The 14122-nt window shown below is 45.6% G+C and overlaps 1 protein-coding gene across 1 annotated transcript in view; it reads right to left on the bottom strand.

Annotated features, from left to right (window-relative positions):
• CAP2 (cyclase associated actin cytoskeleton regulatory protein 2) overlaps window positions 1-14122 on the bottom strand; it is a 272514-nt gene that overhangs the window by 176814 nt on the left and 81578 nt on the right. Inside the window, exon 3 of the mRNA XM_069730835.1 lies at window positions 12595-12695. Within this exon, the coding sequence (XP_069586936.1) occupies window positions 12595-12695 (101 nt within the window). The remainder of the gene's footprint in view (window positions 1-12594; window positions 12696-14122) is intronic.

Raw genomic sequence — 14122 nt, 5'->3', positions numbered from 1 at the left:
CCTTGTGATGCCATTCGGGCTCACTAATGCTCCATCTGTTTTTCAGTCCTTCATGCATGATATTTTCGAGACTTATATTGATAAGTTCTTGATTGTATATTTGGACGATATTTTGATTTTTTCCGATGATTGGGAGTCTCATGTGTAACAGGTCAGGATGGTATTTCAGATCCTTCGTGACAATGCCCTGTTTGTGAAAGGGTCTAAGTGTCTCTTTGGGGTGCAGAAGGTTTCTTTTTTTGGGCTTTATTTTTTCTCCCTCGTCTATAGAGATGGATCCGGTTAAGGTTCAGGCAATTCATGATTGGATTCAGCCCACATCCGTGAAGAGCCTTCAGAAATTTTTGGGTTTTGCAAATTTTTATCGCCGTTTCATTGCTAATTTTTCCAGCGTGGTTAAACCCTTGACCGATTTGACGAAGAAAGGCGCTGATGTGGCGAATTGGTCCCCTGCGGCTGTCTCTGCCTTTCAGGAGCTTAAACGTCGATTTACTTCTGCTCCGGTGTTGCGCCAACCGGATGTTTCTCTTCCGTTTCAGGTTGAGGCTGACGCTTCTGAGATTGGGGCAGGGGCCGTGTTGTCTCAGAGGGATCCTGTTGGTTCCTTAATGAAACCGTGTGCCTTCTTTTCCCGTAAGTTTTCGCCTGCTGAACGCAATTATGGTGTCGGCAATCGGGAGTTGTTGGCTATGAAGTGGGCGTTTGAGGAGTGGTGACATTGGCTTGAGGGAGCTAAGCACCGTATTGTGGTCTTGACCGATCATAAGAATTTGATTTACCTCGAGTCTGCCAAACGGCTGAATCCTAGACAGGCTCGATGGTCCTTGTTTTTTTCCCGTTTTGATTTCGTGGTCTCTTACCTTCCGGGTTCTAGGAACATTAAGGCTGATGCCCTCTCTAGGAGTTTTTTGCCTGATTCTCCTGAGGTCTTAGAACCGGTCGGTATTCTGAAAGAAGGGGTGATCCTTTCTGCCATTTCCCCTGATTTACGACGGGTTCTTCAGGAATTTCAGGCTGACAAACCTGACCGCTGTCCTGTGGGGAAACTGTTTGTTCCTGACAGATGGACTAGTAGAGTGATTTCTGAGGTTCACTGTTCCGTGTTGGCTGGTCATCCTGGCATTTTTGGTACCAGAGACTTGGCTGGTAGGTCCTTTTGGTGGCCTTCTTTGTCACGTGATGTGCGTTCTTTTGTGCAGTCCTGTGGGACTTGTATGCGGGCCAAGCCTTGTTGTTCCTGTGCTAGTGAGTTGCTTTTGCCATTGCCGGTCCCTGAGAGGCCCTGGACGCATATTTTTATGGATTTTATTTCCGATCTTCCGGTATCCCAGAGGATGTCGGTTATCTGGGTTGTTTGTGACCGGTTCTCTAAGATGGTTCATTTGGTGCCTTTGCCTAAATTGCCTTCCTCTTCGGATTTGTTTCCGTTGTTTTTTCAGCATGTGGTCCGTTTGCATGGTATTCCTGAGAATATTGTGTCCGACAGAGGTTCCCAGTTTGTTTCTAGATTTTGGCGGGCCTTTTGTGCTAGGCTGGGCATTGATTTGTCTTTTTCTTCTGCGTTTCATCCTCAGACAAATGGCCCGACCGAGCGTACTAATCAAACCTTGGAGACTTATTTGAGATGCTTTGTGTCTGCTGATCAGGATGATTGGGTGGCTTTCTTGCCATTGGCCGAGTTTGCCCTTAATAATCGGGCTAGTTCGGCTACTTTGGTTTCGCCTTTCTTTTGTAATTTTGGTTTTCATCCTCGTTTTTCTTCTGGGCAGGTTGAGCCTTCTGACTGTCCTGGTGTGGATTCTGTGGTGGACACGTTGCAGCAGATTTGGGCTCATGTGGTGGACAATTTGGTGTCGTCTCAGGAGGAGGCTCAACGTTTTGCTAACTGTCGTCGGTGTGTTGGTTCCCGGCTTCGGGTTGGGGATCTGGTCTGGTTGTCTTCCCGTCATGTTCCTATGAAGGTTTCTTATCCTAAGTTTAAGCCTCGGTTTATTGGTCCTTATAGGATTTCTGAGATTATTAATCTGGTGTCTTTTCGACTGGCGCTTCCGGCCTCTTTTGCTATCCATAATGTCTTCCATAGATCTTTATTGCGGAAATATGTGGAGCCTGTTGTTCCCTCTGTTGATCCTCCGGCCCCTGTGTTGGTTGATGGAGAGTTGGAATATGTTGTTGAGAAGATTTTGGATTCCCGTTTTTCGAGGCGGAAGCTTCAGTACCTTGTGAAATGGAAGGGTTATGGACAGGAGGATAATTCTTGGGTTTTTGCCTCTGATGTCCATGCCGCTGATTTGGTTCGTGCCTTTCATCTGGCTCATCCTGATCGGCCTGGGGGCTCTGGTGAGGGTTCGGTGACCTCTCCTCAAGGGGGGGGGGGTACTGTTGTGAATTCTGCTTTTGGGCTCCCTCCGGTGGTTGTAGTTGGTAATGCAGTTGTCTCTGGGCTGCAGTCCTGGACAGGTGTATCTGCTGATTGCGATTCTGACTGGGGTATTTAAGTTTGCAGGACTCATTAGTCTTTGACAGTTGTCAATGTTTCTTGGGAAGTGTTGGTTCTCTGTCTGGCTTCTCCTGCTTAGCTGTCAATTCAGCAAAGATAAGTGTCTGTTTCTTTTTCTATGGCACACAAGCTGTGTGCTTGTTTTTTGATTGTATTCCTGCTCTGAGTTTAGTAGTCTCTGGAGTTGCAGATATACGTTCCATGTCTTTAGTTAGATGGAGGAATTTTTTGTATAATCTGCTGTGGATATTTTTGGAAGGGTTTTAATACTGACCGCACAGAACTCTGTCCTATCCTTTCCTATTTTAGCTAGAGTGGCCTCTTGTGCTAAATCCTGTTTTCTGACTGTGTGTGTCTTTCCTCTCCTACTCACTGCCAATATTTGTGGGGGGCTGCCTATCCTTTGGGGTTCTACTCTGAGGCAAGGTAGTATTCCTATTTCCATCTTTAGGGGTATTTAGTCCTCCGGCTGTGACGAGGTGTCTAGGGTTTGTTAGGTACACCCCACGGCTACTTCTAGTTGCGGTGTTAAGATCAGGATTTGCGGTCAGTATAGTTACCACCTACTCCAGTGAAAGTTTTCATGCTGCTCCAAGGTCACCGGATCATAACACATCTCCAAAAATTAAAGTCTTTGTTCCTGTGTACATTTGCATACATTAATCTGGGTTTTTTATATTTCTTTTGGAGTAAAGGCTTCTTCCTGGCAGAGTGGCCTTTCAGCACATGTTGACACAGTACTTGTTTCACTATGGATAGTGAAACAATTTTACCAGCTTCCGCCATCATCTTCACAAGGTCTTTTGCTTTTGTCCTTGGGTTGATATGCACATGTCGGACCAAAGCACGTTCATCTCTGGGACACAGAACTCGTCTCCTTCCTGAGCGGTATGATGGCTGGACATTCCCATCTTGCTTGTACTTTAGTATAATTGTTTGTACAGATGAATGAGGCACTTTCAAGTATCTTGAAATTGTACCTAAGGATGAGCCAGACTTGTGCAAGTCCACAAATCTCTTCCTGATATCTTGGCTGATTTCTTTAGATTTTCCCATGATGCTACACAAAGAAGCAGTGTGTTTCAGGTGTGCATTAAAGTACATCCACAGGTGTGTCTCTAATTAACTCAGATGTTGGCAAAAAAATCAGAACATCAGAAGCTTCCAAACACATGACATCATCATATGGGCAGTCCAGGATTGTCTAACCCCTTAGTGACAGAGACAATTTGGTACTTAATGACCAAGCCAATTTTTACAACTCTGACCACTGTCACTTTATGTGGTTATAACTCTGGAACACTTAAATGGATCCTGCTGATTCTGAGGTTGTTTTTGTGACATATTGTACTTCATGTTAGTGGTAAAATTTCTTCAATATGACTTTATGTTAGGGTTGGCGGAACGCACCGAATATATTTATTAAGTAAGATTGGTGCGTTCGCCACCCGGGATCCACCATGCAGGAAAGAACCTGCTGCTAAGTAAATGCGGCACTATATGGCGGTACAATGTGAATACACACATGGGTTAACTTCACCCTGTGTGAAGGAAGAGAACCCTGTTGCGTCACAGGGCCGCAGTACCGCACCAAAAGCGCAAGCAAGGAGTCTCAGAACTCAATCCCAAGACACAGGATTTGAGTTCATATAGACCTCATGCGCTCGACACCGCAACTGGGGTGTCAGAGTGACAGAAATAATAATAATAATGATGCACGAGAGTGCGTGCGGTGCCGCACTGGCGGACGCCACTAACCACCCAGGCTTGGGTCAGGAAAGCGCTGTGAAAGCGCACGGCGCCGCACTGGCGGTCACGGCAATAAGACGCTGTATTGTGTGTTACGTGCTGATGGCTAAGTCGGGCGCTAGATAGCAATCATCCACCTTCCGCGAGCAGTCATACAATAGGGAGGGGATTTTAAAGAACGACTTTCACTCACAACACACACACGTTTACAAAAGTATACTAGCGCATGGCTGTGCGGTCATACGAAGCTTATATAGCTGCAGCACGTTCAGGACCTTCCAAAGAAGGACCAATGGAGTTGCAGCAGTACCTGTGCATGTGACCCTAGATCTCCACTGAGAGATCTTGCCCTGGGCATGCTCAGTGTGTGCAAAGCAGGACTTAGTCCCAGAAAAGCCCGCTCGCTGCAGATCAGTGCAGGGTACAATAGCAGAGCCTGAAGAGGCAGTAGTAACCCTTTGCACCATATCAGTCTCAGCGAGACGCTGGGAGCGACATCTCCACTGAGCAGGCTCCACTGCGGCCGATGTAGAATGGGAGACCGCAGCAGACACGGATCGAGATTCTCCCTGTTCAGCAGAGGAAATTCGACTCCTAACCCTTTATTTATGAAAAAAATGGAAATATGGTGAAAATTTTGCAATTTTCAAACTTTGAATTTTTATACCCTTAAATCAGAGAGATATGTCGCACAAAGTACCTAATAAATAACATTTCCCACATGCCTACATTACATCAGCACAATTTTGGAAACAACTTTTTTTTGTTAGGAAGTTATAAGGGTTAAAAGTTGACCAGCGATTTCTCATTTTTCCAACAAAATTTACAAAACCATTTTGTGAGGGACCACCTCATATTTGAAGTGAGTTTGGGGGAATCAATATAACTGAAAATATCCAAAAGTGACACTATTCTAAAAACTGAAACCCTTAGGTGCACGAAGCCACATTCAAGAAGTTTATCAACCGTTTAGGTGCTTCACAAAAACTAAAGCAAAAAAAAAAAAAAAAAAAGGAAAAAATGAACATTTCACTTTTTTCCCAAACAATTTACTTTGGAACCAATTTTTTTTATTTTCACTTGGATGTCCGGAGTACGCCGATACCCCGTATGTGGGGAAAAGCCAGTGTTTGGGGGCATGGCAGGGCTCAGAAGGGAGGGCGAACCATTTGACTTTTTGAACACGAAATTAGCTGGAATCAATGATGGCACCATGTTGCATTTGGAGACCCCCTGATGTACCTAAACAGTGGAAATGCCCAAATTCTAACTCCAACTCTAGCCCCAACACACTCCTAACCTTAATCCCAACCCTAACCATAACACTAATCACAAACCTAACCCCAACACATCCTTAACCCTAATCCCAACCCTAACCCTAGCCCTAACCCTAACTTTAGCCCAACTCTCTTTAGCCCAACTCTAACCCTATTGTAAAAATGGAAATAAATATATATTTTTTATTTCATTATTTTTATCTAACTAAGGGGGTGACAAAAGGGGTTTTTATTTACTATTTTTTGATTTTAATCACTGTAATAGGGTCTATCACAGTGATCAAAATGAACCAATAGGAAAAATTTCCTACTGTTGCCAGGTGCCATGTGCCTTGGCGGGCGCATTGTGCATGCACCCGCCATTTTCTCTCGGAAGAAGATGCCAGCGGCCCGCGGTCATCTCGGGAGGATGCAGGGACTTTGGAGGTACTGGGGGGAATGGGGGACCCTATTTCTCTCTCCTCTGACGTGCGATCACATGAGAGGAGAGAGAAATTAAATGGAAAATTTGACTTTTTGTTTTTGCGGTCACCGTTATACTGTTAATAACGGTGATCGCAACACCGATCTGATTTCATGTCAGATATTGAGAAAAACATGCATATGTGTTTTTTTATATAGTGTATGTAAACTTCTGGTTTCAACTGTAAATAACTAGTTTCTACTAGAATTAATCTTAGCACCCATGTGTATTGGGCTGAAGGGTTGTAACAGTATTACATTTACAAAACATAGTTATAATGCATTAAGATTCATATATAGAAGTGAGACAACAGAGGAAAAAATATTGGCATGTTTAGCTTCCAAAACTTGCAGATGTCTGAAGTAAATAAGTGAAAAACGGAGTACAAATTGACTATGTGTTTTAGATACTGTTCACTGTTTTTAGAGTGCATCATTTTAGTTGCAAAATATCAATGTAATTGTACATTGTCCATCGGGTAATGTTACAACTTGAAGCATTTGGCATAATTTGCTGATGTAGATGATGTGCACTGGCTAATGTAGTTACCTAGATCTTAAGGAGAGCTATCTTCAGAAAATAATCAGTTTTTTTGTGCTAAATATTTTTGACAAAATAAATGTTGTCAATGTTTTTTTAACCATACCACAAAAATAAACATTTTGCAAATTTCACACTGGCCACTGGGTCTTTTTTAAGACTGTAATTTCCTGTTGTTTCAGGAAACAACACATGTACACAGACAGTTAACAGACACCGAGCCTGTCTTCTGTATTGAATTAGCCTTTGCAAAGGTCATTGGGAAGGGAGGGGGAGAAGAAACAACTGTGGAATCCCCTATAATAATTGAGGGATCCTGTGTTATCAGCTGTGTAGAGAAGTGTTACGTGCCATTGTAATCCTGCATTTGATGAAAAAGAGCCTGCTGAAAACTCTTCCTGAAAGGTCAGGATGTATAAGTCTAAAAAAGCCCCAGAGGCCTGTGTGAAAATTACAAGTTGACAAATGTTGTTTGTCGTTTTTTTTTTTATTGTCACAATCTTTTTTAACAATTTTTTTAAAATACATGTTGTAGCATGGCTAAAGGGTTTGTAGTCGATGGGAGGTATGTGCCACATAAGTGCCTGGTTGCTGTAATGTAGCCCGGAGTATTCCTTTCTTGCACATAATCTTGTATATGTATTTCAGGACCTGTGGTAATGTCAGACCACATGGCTAATCATGTGATGGGTTACTGGGTGGGGTTAGCTCTTTATAAGACTGGCTAATCCTTTACACAGCAGATATGTGTGGAGGTGAAACCCTCCTGAGTGTGTTACGGCTTCAGGACTGAGCCGGATGAACTGGACACTTGCTTTTCTTTGCCTGAACCAAAGGCCCATTTTGCTTTCTGTTATTTGCCACATGGTTTATGAAGCAATAAACCCAGTGAACTTTAAAGGAACACGTCTCCTGAGTGTCAGCCGTCGCAGCTGAGTGAGTGAAATCCTTACAATTGGTGGAGACGTGCGAGCAGCGTTCCCAGCGGAGACGTGAGTTTATTTTTGAATGTCCTGGGTCAAGGCTGTTGCAAGCCAGCAAGCATTGCCGGAGAAAATGGAGGACCTGCTGAAACACTTGGTCCAGATGCAGTCACAGCAGGAGAAAAGGCAGAGCCAGCAGGAGAAAAGGCAGCAAGAGACCAACAGGCTGTTGATACAGCAGATACAACAGAGCCAGCAGGAGCAACGGCAGAGTCAGCAGGAGCAACGGCAGCAGATGCAGCAGAGCCAGCAGGAGCATCAGCAGCAGATGCAGCTTCTGGCAACCGCCATCCAGGGCAAGGCGAGCGCCCCAACCCCAGGTTTGGCTGATGACACCCACGTCCGGAAGACGGTAAGACGCGCATTGCAGGAAATGACTCCCGGGGATGATGTTGAGGCCTTCCTGACGGTGTTTGAGAGGGTCGCTGAGAGGGAAAAACTTCCGCCAGAGCAGTGGGCAGAGGTACTTGCGCCATACCTGACGGGAGAACCCCAGAAGGCGTACTATGATTTGACCTTGCAGGATGCCAAAGAGTATCACAAATTGAAAGCCGAGATTCTCGCACGTTTGGGGGTGACACTGACTGTCAGGGCACAGCGAGTTCACTCCTGGGGCTATCACCGGGACAAACCACCTCGTTCCCAAATGTTTGATCTGTTGCACCTGGTCCAGAAATGGCTGCAGCCAGAATCCTCTGCGCCTGCACAGATGGTAGAACGGGTGATGATGGATCGGTTTGTCCATTCCCTCCCGAGGCCTATACAGTCTTGGGTTGCCAGGGTGATCCCCAGAATGCCGACGAGCTGATCGGACTGGTTGAGAGATACCAAGGGTTGGAAGGCTCCTTCGGGAGGCAGCCCATGCCGTACTGGGGGTCCCAGAAGGCAGCTGAGTCCCAAAAAGGGGTGGTGCGTCCAAGGTCACAAAGGGCGGGGGAGGTGGTGCCCAAGGTCCCCACGGGTGATATTATTTGTTGGAGGTGCCACAAGCCAGGACATATAGCTGCCCGTTGTTCCCAAACCACTGAGCAGATGGACTGCAGCATGGGACGCCGTTGTTCATACTATGCGTATCCAGCCTGTAGTGTGAACTCTCTATCCAACGAGGGACCTCAAGCGTGTCCCGTAAAGGTGAACGGTCGAGCAGTAACGGCACTGTTAGACTCGGGGAGCCTAGTGACCCTGGTGAGGGCCACTTTTCCTCTCCACCTGCTCCCAGGAAAGAAGGTCGGAGTGCGGTGCATACATGGTGATGCAAAGGACTACCCTATGGCCAGGGTGGACATTGAAACGGCATGTGGCACTGAGTCCCACATAGTCGGCGTGGTTCAGGACTTGTTGCACCCTATAATTATTGGCCGGGATTTCTGTTTGTTTTGGGATTTGTGGGGAAATGGTTCTGAGCTCCCTGGCAGGGAACCAGTGAACCCTGGAAGGGTATCGCCACACCCAGAGGCAGACAGTTTTCCTTTTTGTGTTCTGGTTGGGGATGAGGAGGAAGTATCCCCTACATCTGACATTCTGGAGTTAGAAGTTACCGGTGAAAATTTTGGGACTGCCCAACATAGGGACCCCACTCTGAGGGAAGCCTTTAATAATGTCACAGTTATTGACGGGGTGGTACAGGAGCCGGGGGCAGACACAAGATTTCCCCATTTTCTGTTGAGGGGGGAGTTGTTGTACCGTGTCACGAAAATACGGGAGGAGTTGGTAGAGCAGTTGATAGTGCCGGGTCCGTATAGACGGAAAGTGTTGGACATGGCCCATTCACACATCTTGGGTGGTCACCTGGGGGTGGAAAAAACGCAGGAACGGGTTGTGCAGAGGTTCTATTGGCCTGGGTGTCACCGGGAAATAGTGAACTATTGCAGGTCCTGCCCTACATGTCAGCTAACTGCTCCTACTCCTCATTTCCGGAACCCCCTTGTGCCACTGCCCATTATTGAGGTACCGTTCGAGAGAATTGCCATGGACTTGGTCGGTCCCTTAGTTAAATCAGCTCGGGGCCATCAGTATATATTAGTCATCCTGGACTATGCCACACGCTATCCTGAGGCAATTCCCTTGAGAAATTCTTCCTCAAAAAGCATAGCCCGCGAGTTGGTCCATGTCTTTTCCCGGACAGGTCTGCCAAAGGAGATCCTGACTGACCAGGGTACACCTTTCATGAGCAAGGTGATGAGGGAGTTATGCAAAGCCCTGAAGATCTCCCAGTTGAGGACCTCGGTGTACCATCCCCAGTCAGATGGCCTTGTTGAGAGGTTTAACAAGACACTAAAGAGCATGCTGAGAAAAGCTATAGAGAAAGACGGTAGAGACTGGGATTGTCTCTTACCCTATCTGATGTTTTCCATTCGTGAAGTTCCACAGGCCTCCACAGGGTTCTCACCATTTGAGCTTTTATATGGCCGACATCCACGAGGACTCCTGGATATAGCCAAGGAAACCTGGGAGGCCGAAGTCACACCCCACAGAAGCGTCATTGAGCATGTGGCCCTGATGCAGCAGAGGATTGCAAAGGTGATGCCTATCGTGAAAGAACACCTTCTCCAAGCACAAGAAGCTCAAGCCAGGGTCTACAACCGGTCTGCAAGAGTGAGGCAGTTCAATCCGGGAGACCGAGTTCTTGTGTTAGTTCCAACGGTGGAAAGCAAGTTCTTGGCCAAATGGCAAGGGCCATATGAGGTTGTCGAGAAACTTGGTGAGGTAAATTATAAAATTCACCAACCAGGAAGACGGAAACCATTCCAAGTTTACCATGTCAACCTCATCAAGCCATGACAAGATAGAGAGCCGACAGCAACTCCATCATTGTTAAGCAACCCAGAAGGTGAGGTTGGAGCGGTTACTATAGCAGAGACGCTATCAAAGACCCAGAAACAGCAGTGCCGGGAATTACTCCAGAAAAACAGGGACCTGTTTTCAGAATTGCCAGGATACACGAAGGTCATAGAGCACGAGGTCCTAACAGAGCCACATGTGCGGGTGAATGTGAAACCATATCGTATTCCTGAGGCTCGTCGAGAAGTTATCTCCAAGGAAGTGGAGCGTATGTTGAGGCTTGGGGTCATTGAGGAATCCAAGAGCGGTTGGTCGAGCCCAATTGTCCTGGTCCCAAAACCTGATGGAGAGTGGAGGTTTTGCAACGACTATCGGAAGTTGAATGAAGTCTCCAAGTTCGACGCTTATCCCATGCCCCGTATTGATGAGCTCATCGAAAGGCTTGGGCACGCCAGATATATATCCACCTTGGATTTGACAAAGGGGTATTGGCAGATCCCCATGGCACAGGAAGCCAAGGAGAAGACGGCCTTTTCGACACCTGATGGATGCTTCCAATATGCCCGGATGCCGTTTGGCCTACAGGGAGCTCCGGCGACCTTCCAGAGGGCTATGGATAGAGTCCTTGCACCCCATAAGGCCTACGCTGCTGCGTACCTAGATGATATCGTCATCTTTAGCCCGGACTGGGAGAGTCATCTGGAGAAAGTCCAAGCGGTGTTGGATGCTATAAGAGAGGCCGGATTTACTATAAACCCGAAGAAGTGCGCCTTGGGTAAAGAAGAAGCTAAGTACCTTGGATACATAGTGGGTCATGGAGAAATAAAACCCCAAATCAATAAAGTGGAGGCAATCCAAACATGGCCAAAACCAGTTTCCAAGAAACAAGTTAAAGCCTTCCTGGGAATCGTGGGATATTACAGGAGGTTCATCCCAAACTTCGCCACGATGGCTGCGCCTCTGACTGACCTGCTAAAAGGGACAAAATCAGTAATGGTTAAGTGGTCCGAAGAAACAGAGTCAGCCTTCCAAGAAATGAAAAACGCTTTGTGTAAGCAACCCGTTCTGATGGCCCCAAACTTCAAGAAAGAGTTTATTCTTCAGACAGATGCCTCAGATGTTGGGGTGGGAGCAGTCGTTTCCCAAGAACTACATGGGGAGGAGCATCCTGTTCTCTATCTGAGTAGGAAGCTGTCCTCATCTGAAAAGAACTACTCAGTCGTTGAGAAGGAGTGCTTGGCCATAAAATGGGCAGTGGACACATTGCGGTACTATCTGCTGGGACGTAAATTTAGACTGGTATCTGACCATGCCCCGCTTAGGTGGATGAGAGAAACGAAAGGAAGAAATGCTAGAGTCACACGTTGGTTCTTAGCCCTGCAGGACTTCAGTTTCCATGTGGAACATAGGGCCGGAAAGCTGCACGGTAATGCGGATGTCCTATCGAGAATCCCTTGTTTAGTGGGGGAAAGTGCCAAGCCCCACGGCTTTAGGCAGAGGGGGGAGGTATGTAGCATGGCTAAAGGGTTTGTAGTCGATGGGAGGTATGTGCCACATAAGTGCCTGGTTGCTGTAATGTAGCCCGGAGTATTCCTTTCTTGCACATAATCTTGTATATGTGTTTCAGGACCTGTGGTAATGTCAGACCACATGGCTAATCATGGGATGGGTTACTGGGTGGGGTTAGCTCTTTATAAGACTGGCTAATCCTTTACACAGCAGATATGTGTGGAGGTGAAACCCTCCTGAGTGTGTTACGGCTTCAGGACTGAGCCGGATGAACTGGACACTTGCTTTTCTTTGCCTGAACCAAAGGCCCATTTTGCTTTCTGTTATTTGCCACATGGTTTATGAAGCAATAAACCCAGTGAACTTTAAAGGAACACGTCTCCTGAGTGTCAGCCGTCGCAGCTGAGTGAGTGAAATCCTTACAATGTGCACAAAATTTTATTTAAAGGCATTGTAAGGGGCTTTAACATTGATGGCCTATCATACAACAAATCAGCAATTCTAATGGATTTTGTCAATTTCAGTATTATAAATTATATATCCACCCTTTTTATCTTCAAAGCTACAGTGCTAAAAGTAGATAGTATACAACTAGTCAAACTGCAAACTGTGGTGGATGAACGTAATATAATTATAATAAATACTGTCCACTTCTATGAGCAATGAATGACAATTAGGTGGAATTGAAAGCCATGTAGAAACAAAACAATATTCAAATAATAACATGGTAAAAATACAGTTCTAATGTGTACTTCAAATGCAGTTGACTCCAATAAAAAAAATCAGACTTACGTGAGTTTCTACATCTCCTCCAAGAATCTTGCTGTTTTTGAGATACTGTTCCAAGGGTCCACTCAGCAGGACATCAAATGCTTCGACATAGGGAACCACACCTGAAGGGTACACAATAATGTAAAGCATTAAAGAAATGTGCTCGCACTACGACACACTGGGAAGACCCAAACAGTTCTAAGCTATACAACAATTTAGGCAACTAATGGAGTATTGTGCAGTTATTTCTGTGGATATGTTGCATAGTGACTAAAGTGTCCCGTAGATTTTAAGTCGCTATCTGTCAATCAGCAGGCCACCTTGCCCGACTCTCCCATAACCAGGATCGCCTGCTCTGCTGAGTGCTCCTGTGTTCTCAATGAGAGAGCCGCTGCTTGACGTCTCTTGCAGTAGTTAGCCTCTTAGAGGACAAAAGGATCAGCAATTCTAAATCGGACATGCCGAATCCTTATCTCCCCCGAAATGATCATTAGACTGTCAGCCAAAGCAGCCGATATTGAGGTTCTGTCAACAGTCCACTAATACTTGTTGGGCTTTAAGTCTTATAAATAAATTAAGATGTCCATATACATTAGATGCTCATTGGCCAAACCGACAGAGAATCTAATGTACAAGGGGACCTTGCAAGTATTCCACAGGAACAGATGTGAGGGGGACATAAGTATCAGGTAATCTGATCCACAGCTTGGTCCTTTTGGTCAGAAGGGGAAAAACGTTGCTTGAGAAATCTTGAAGTAACTTAGTCCCCTTTTCCTACTTAAAACATGTGCTCTGGGAAGCCATAAGAGATACTGTAGCTGTTAATAATAATATAATAATAACAATAATTATATTTCTATAGCGCCAACATATTCCGCAGCACTTTACGCTTTAGAGGGGACTTGACAATAAAAGACATTACAAAATAACAATAATCACATAAATCAATAGATACCAAGAGGAGTTAGGGCCCTGCTCGCAAGCTTACAATCTGAGGAAATAGGGGAGACACGAAAGGTGGATGGTAGCAATTGCTTTCATTGTTCTGACCAGCAATCATGTAATAAATCGGGTGTTCATGTAATGCTGCATGAACTGGTTATCAACCAGTATGTGTAAAAGTGCAGACACAGAGGGATATTAAATGCATAAAGTATGTGAGAACAGATGATACAAGGGTCCTGGTTATGAAGAAAATTTTGAATGGGCAACACAGGAATAGTTAAATAAATGTGTTGAGGAAGTAGGTCAGTCTGAAGAAATGAGTTTTTACAGCATGCCTAAAACTGTGGGTATTGGGATTAATTGAATTATCCTGAGTAGTGCATTCAAAAGAATTGGCGCAGCATGTGAGAAGTCATGGAGACAAGAGTGGTGGGTTCTGATTATTGAGGATGTTAACCTTAGGTCATTAGCAGAATGGAGGGCACGGGTAGGGTGGCAGACTGAGATGAGGGAGGAGATGTAGGGTGGTGCTGAACCGTGGAGCGCTTTGTGGGTGAGAGTGATTAGTTTGTATTGAACTCTGGAGTGGATGGGTAACCAGTGT

The sequence above is a fragment of the Ranitomeya imitator genome, chromosome 6 (assembly GCF_032444005.1).
Source record: "Ranitomeya imitator isolate aRanImi1 chromosome 6, aRanImi1.pri, whole genome shotgun sequence".
NCBI lineage: Eukaryota > Metazoa > Chordata > Amphibia > Anura > Dendrobatidae > Ranitomeya > Ranitomeya imitator.
Note: the sequence above shows the minus strand (reverse complement) of the source record. Positions and strands in the feature narration are given on the sequence as shown.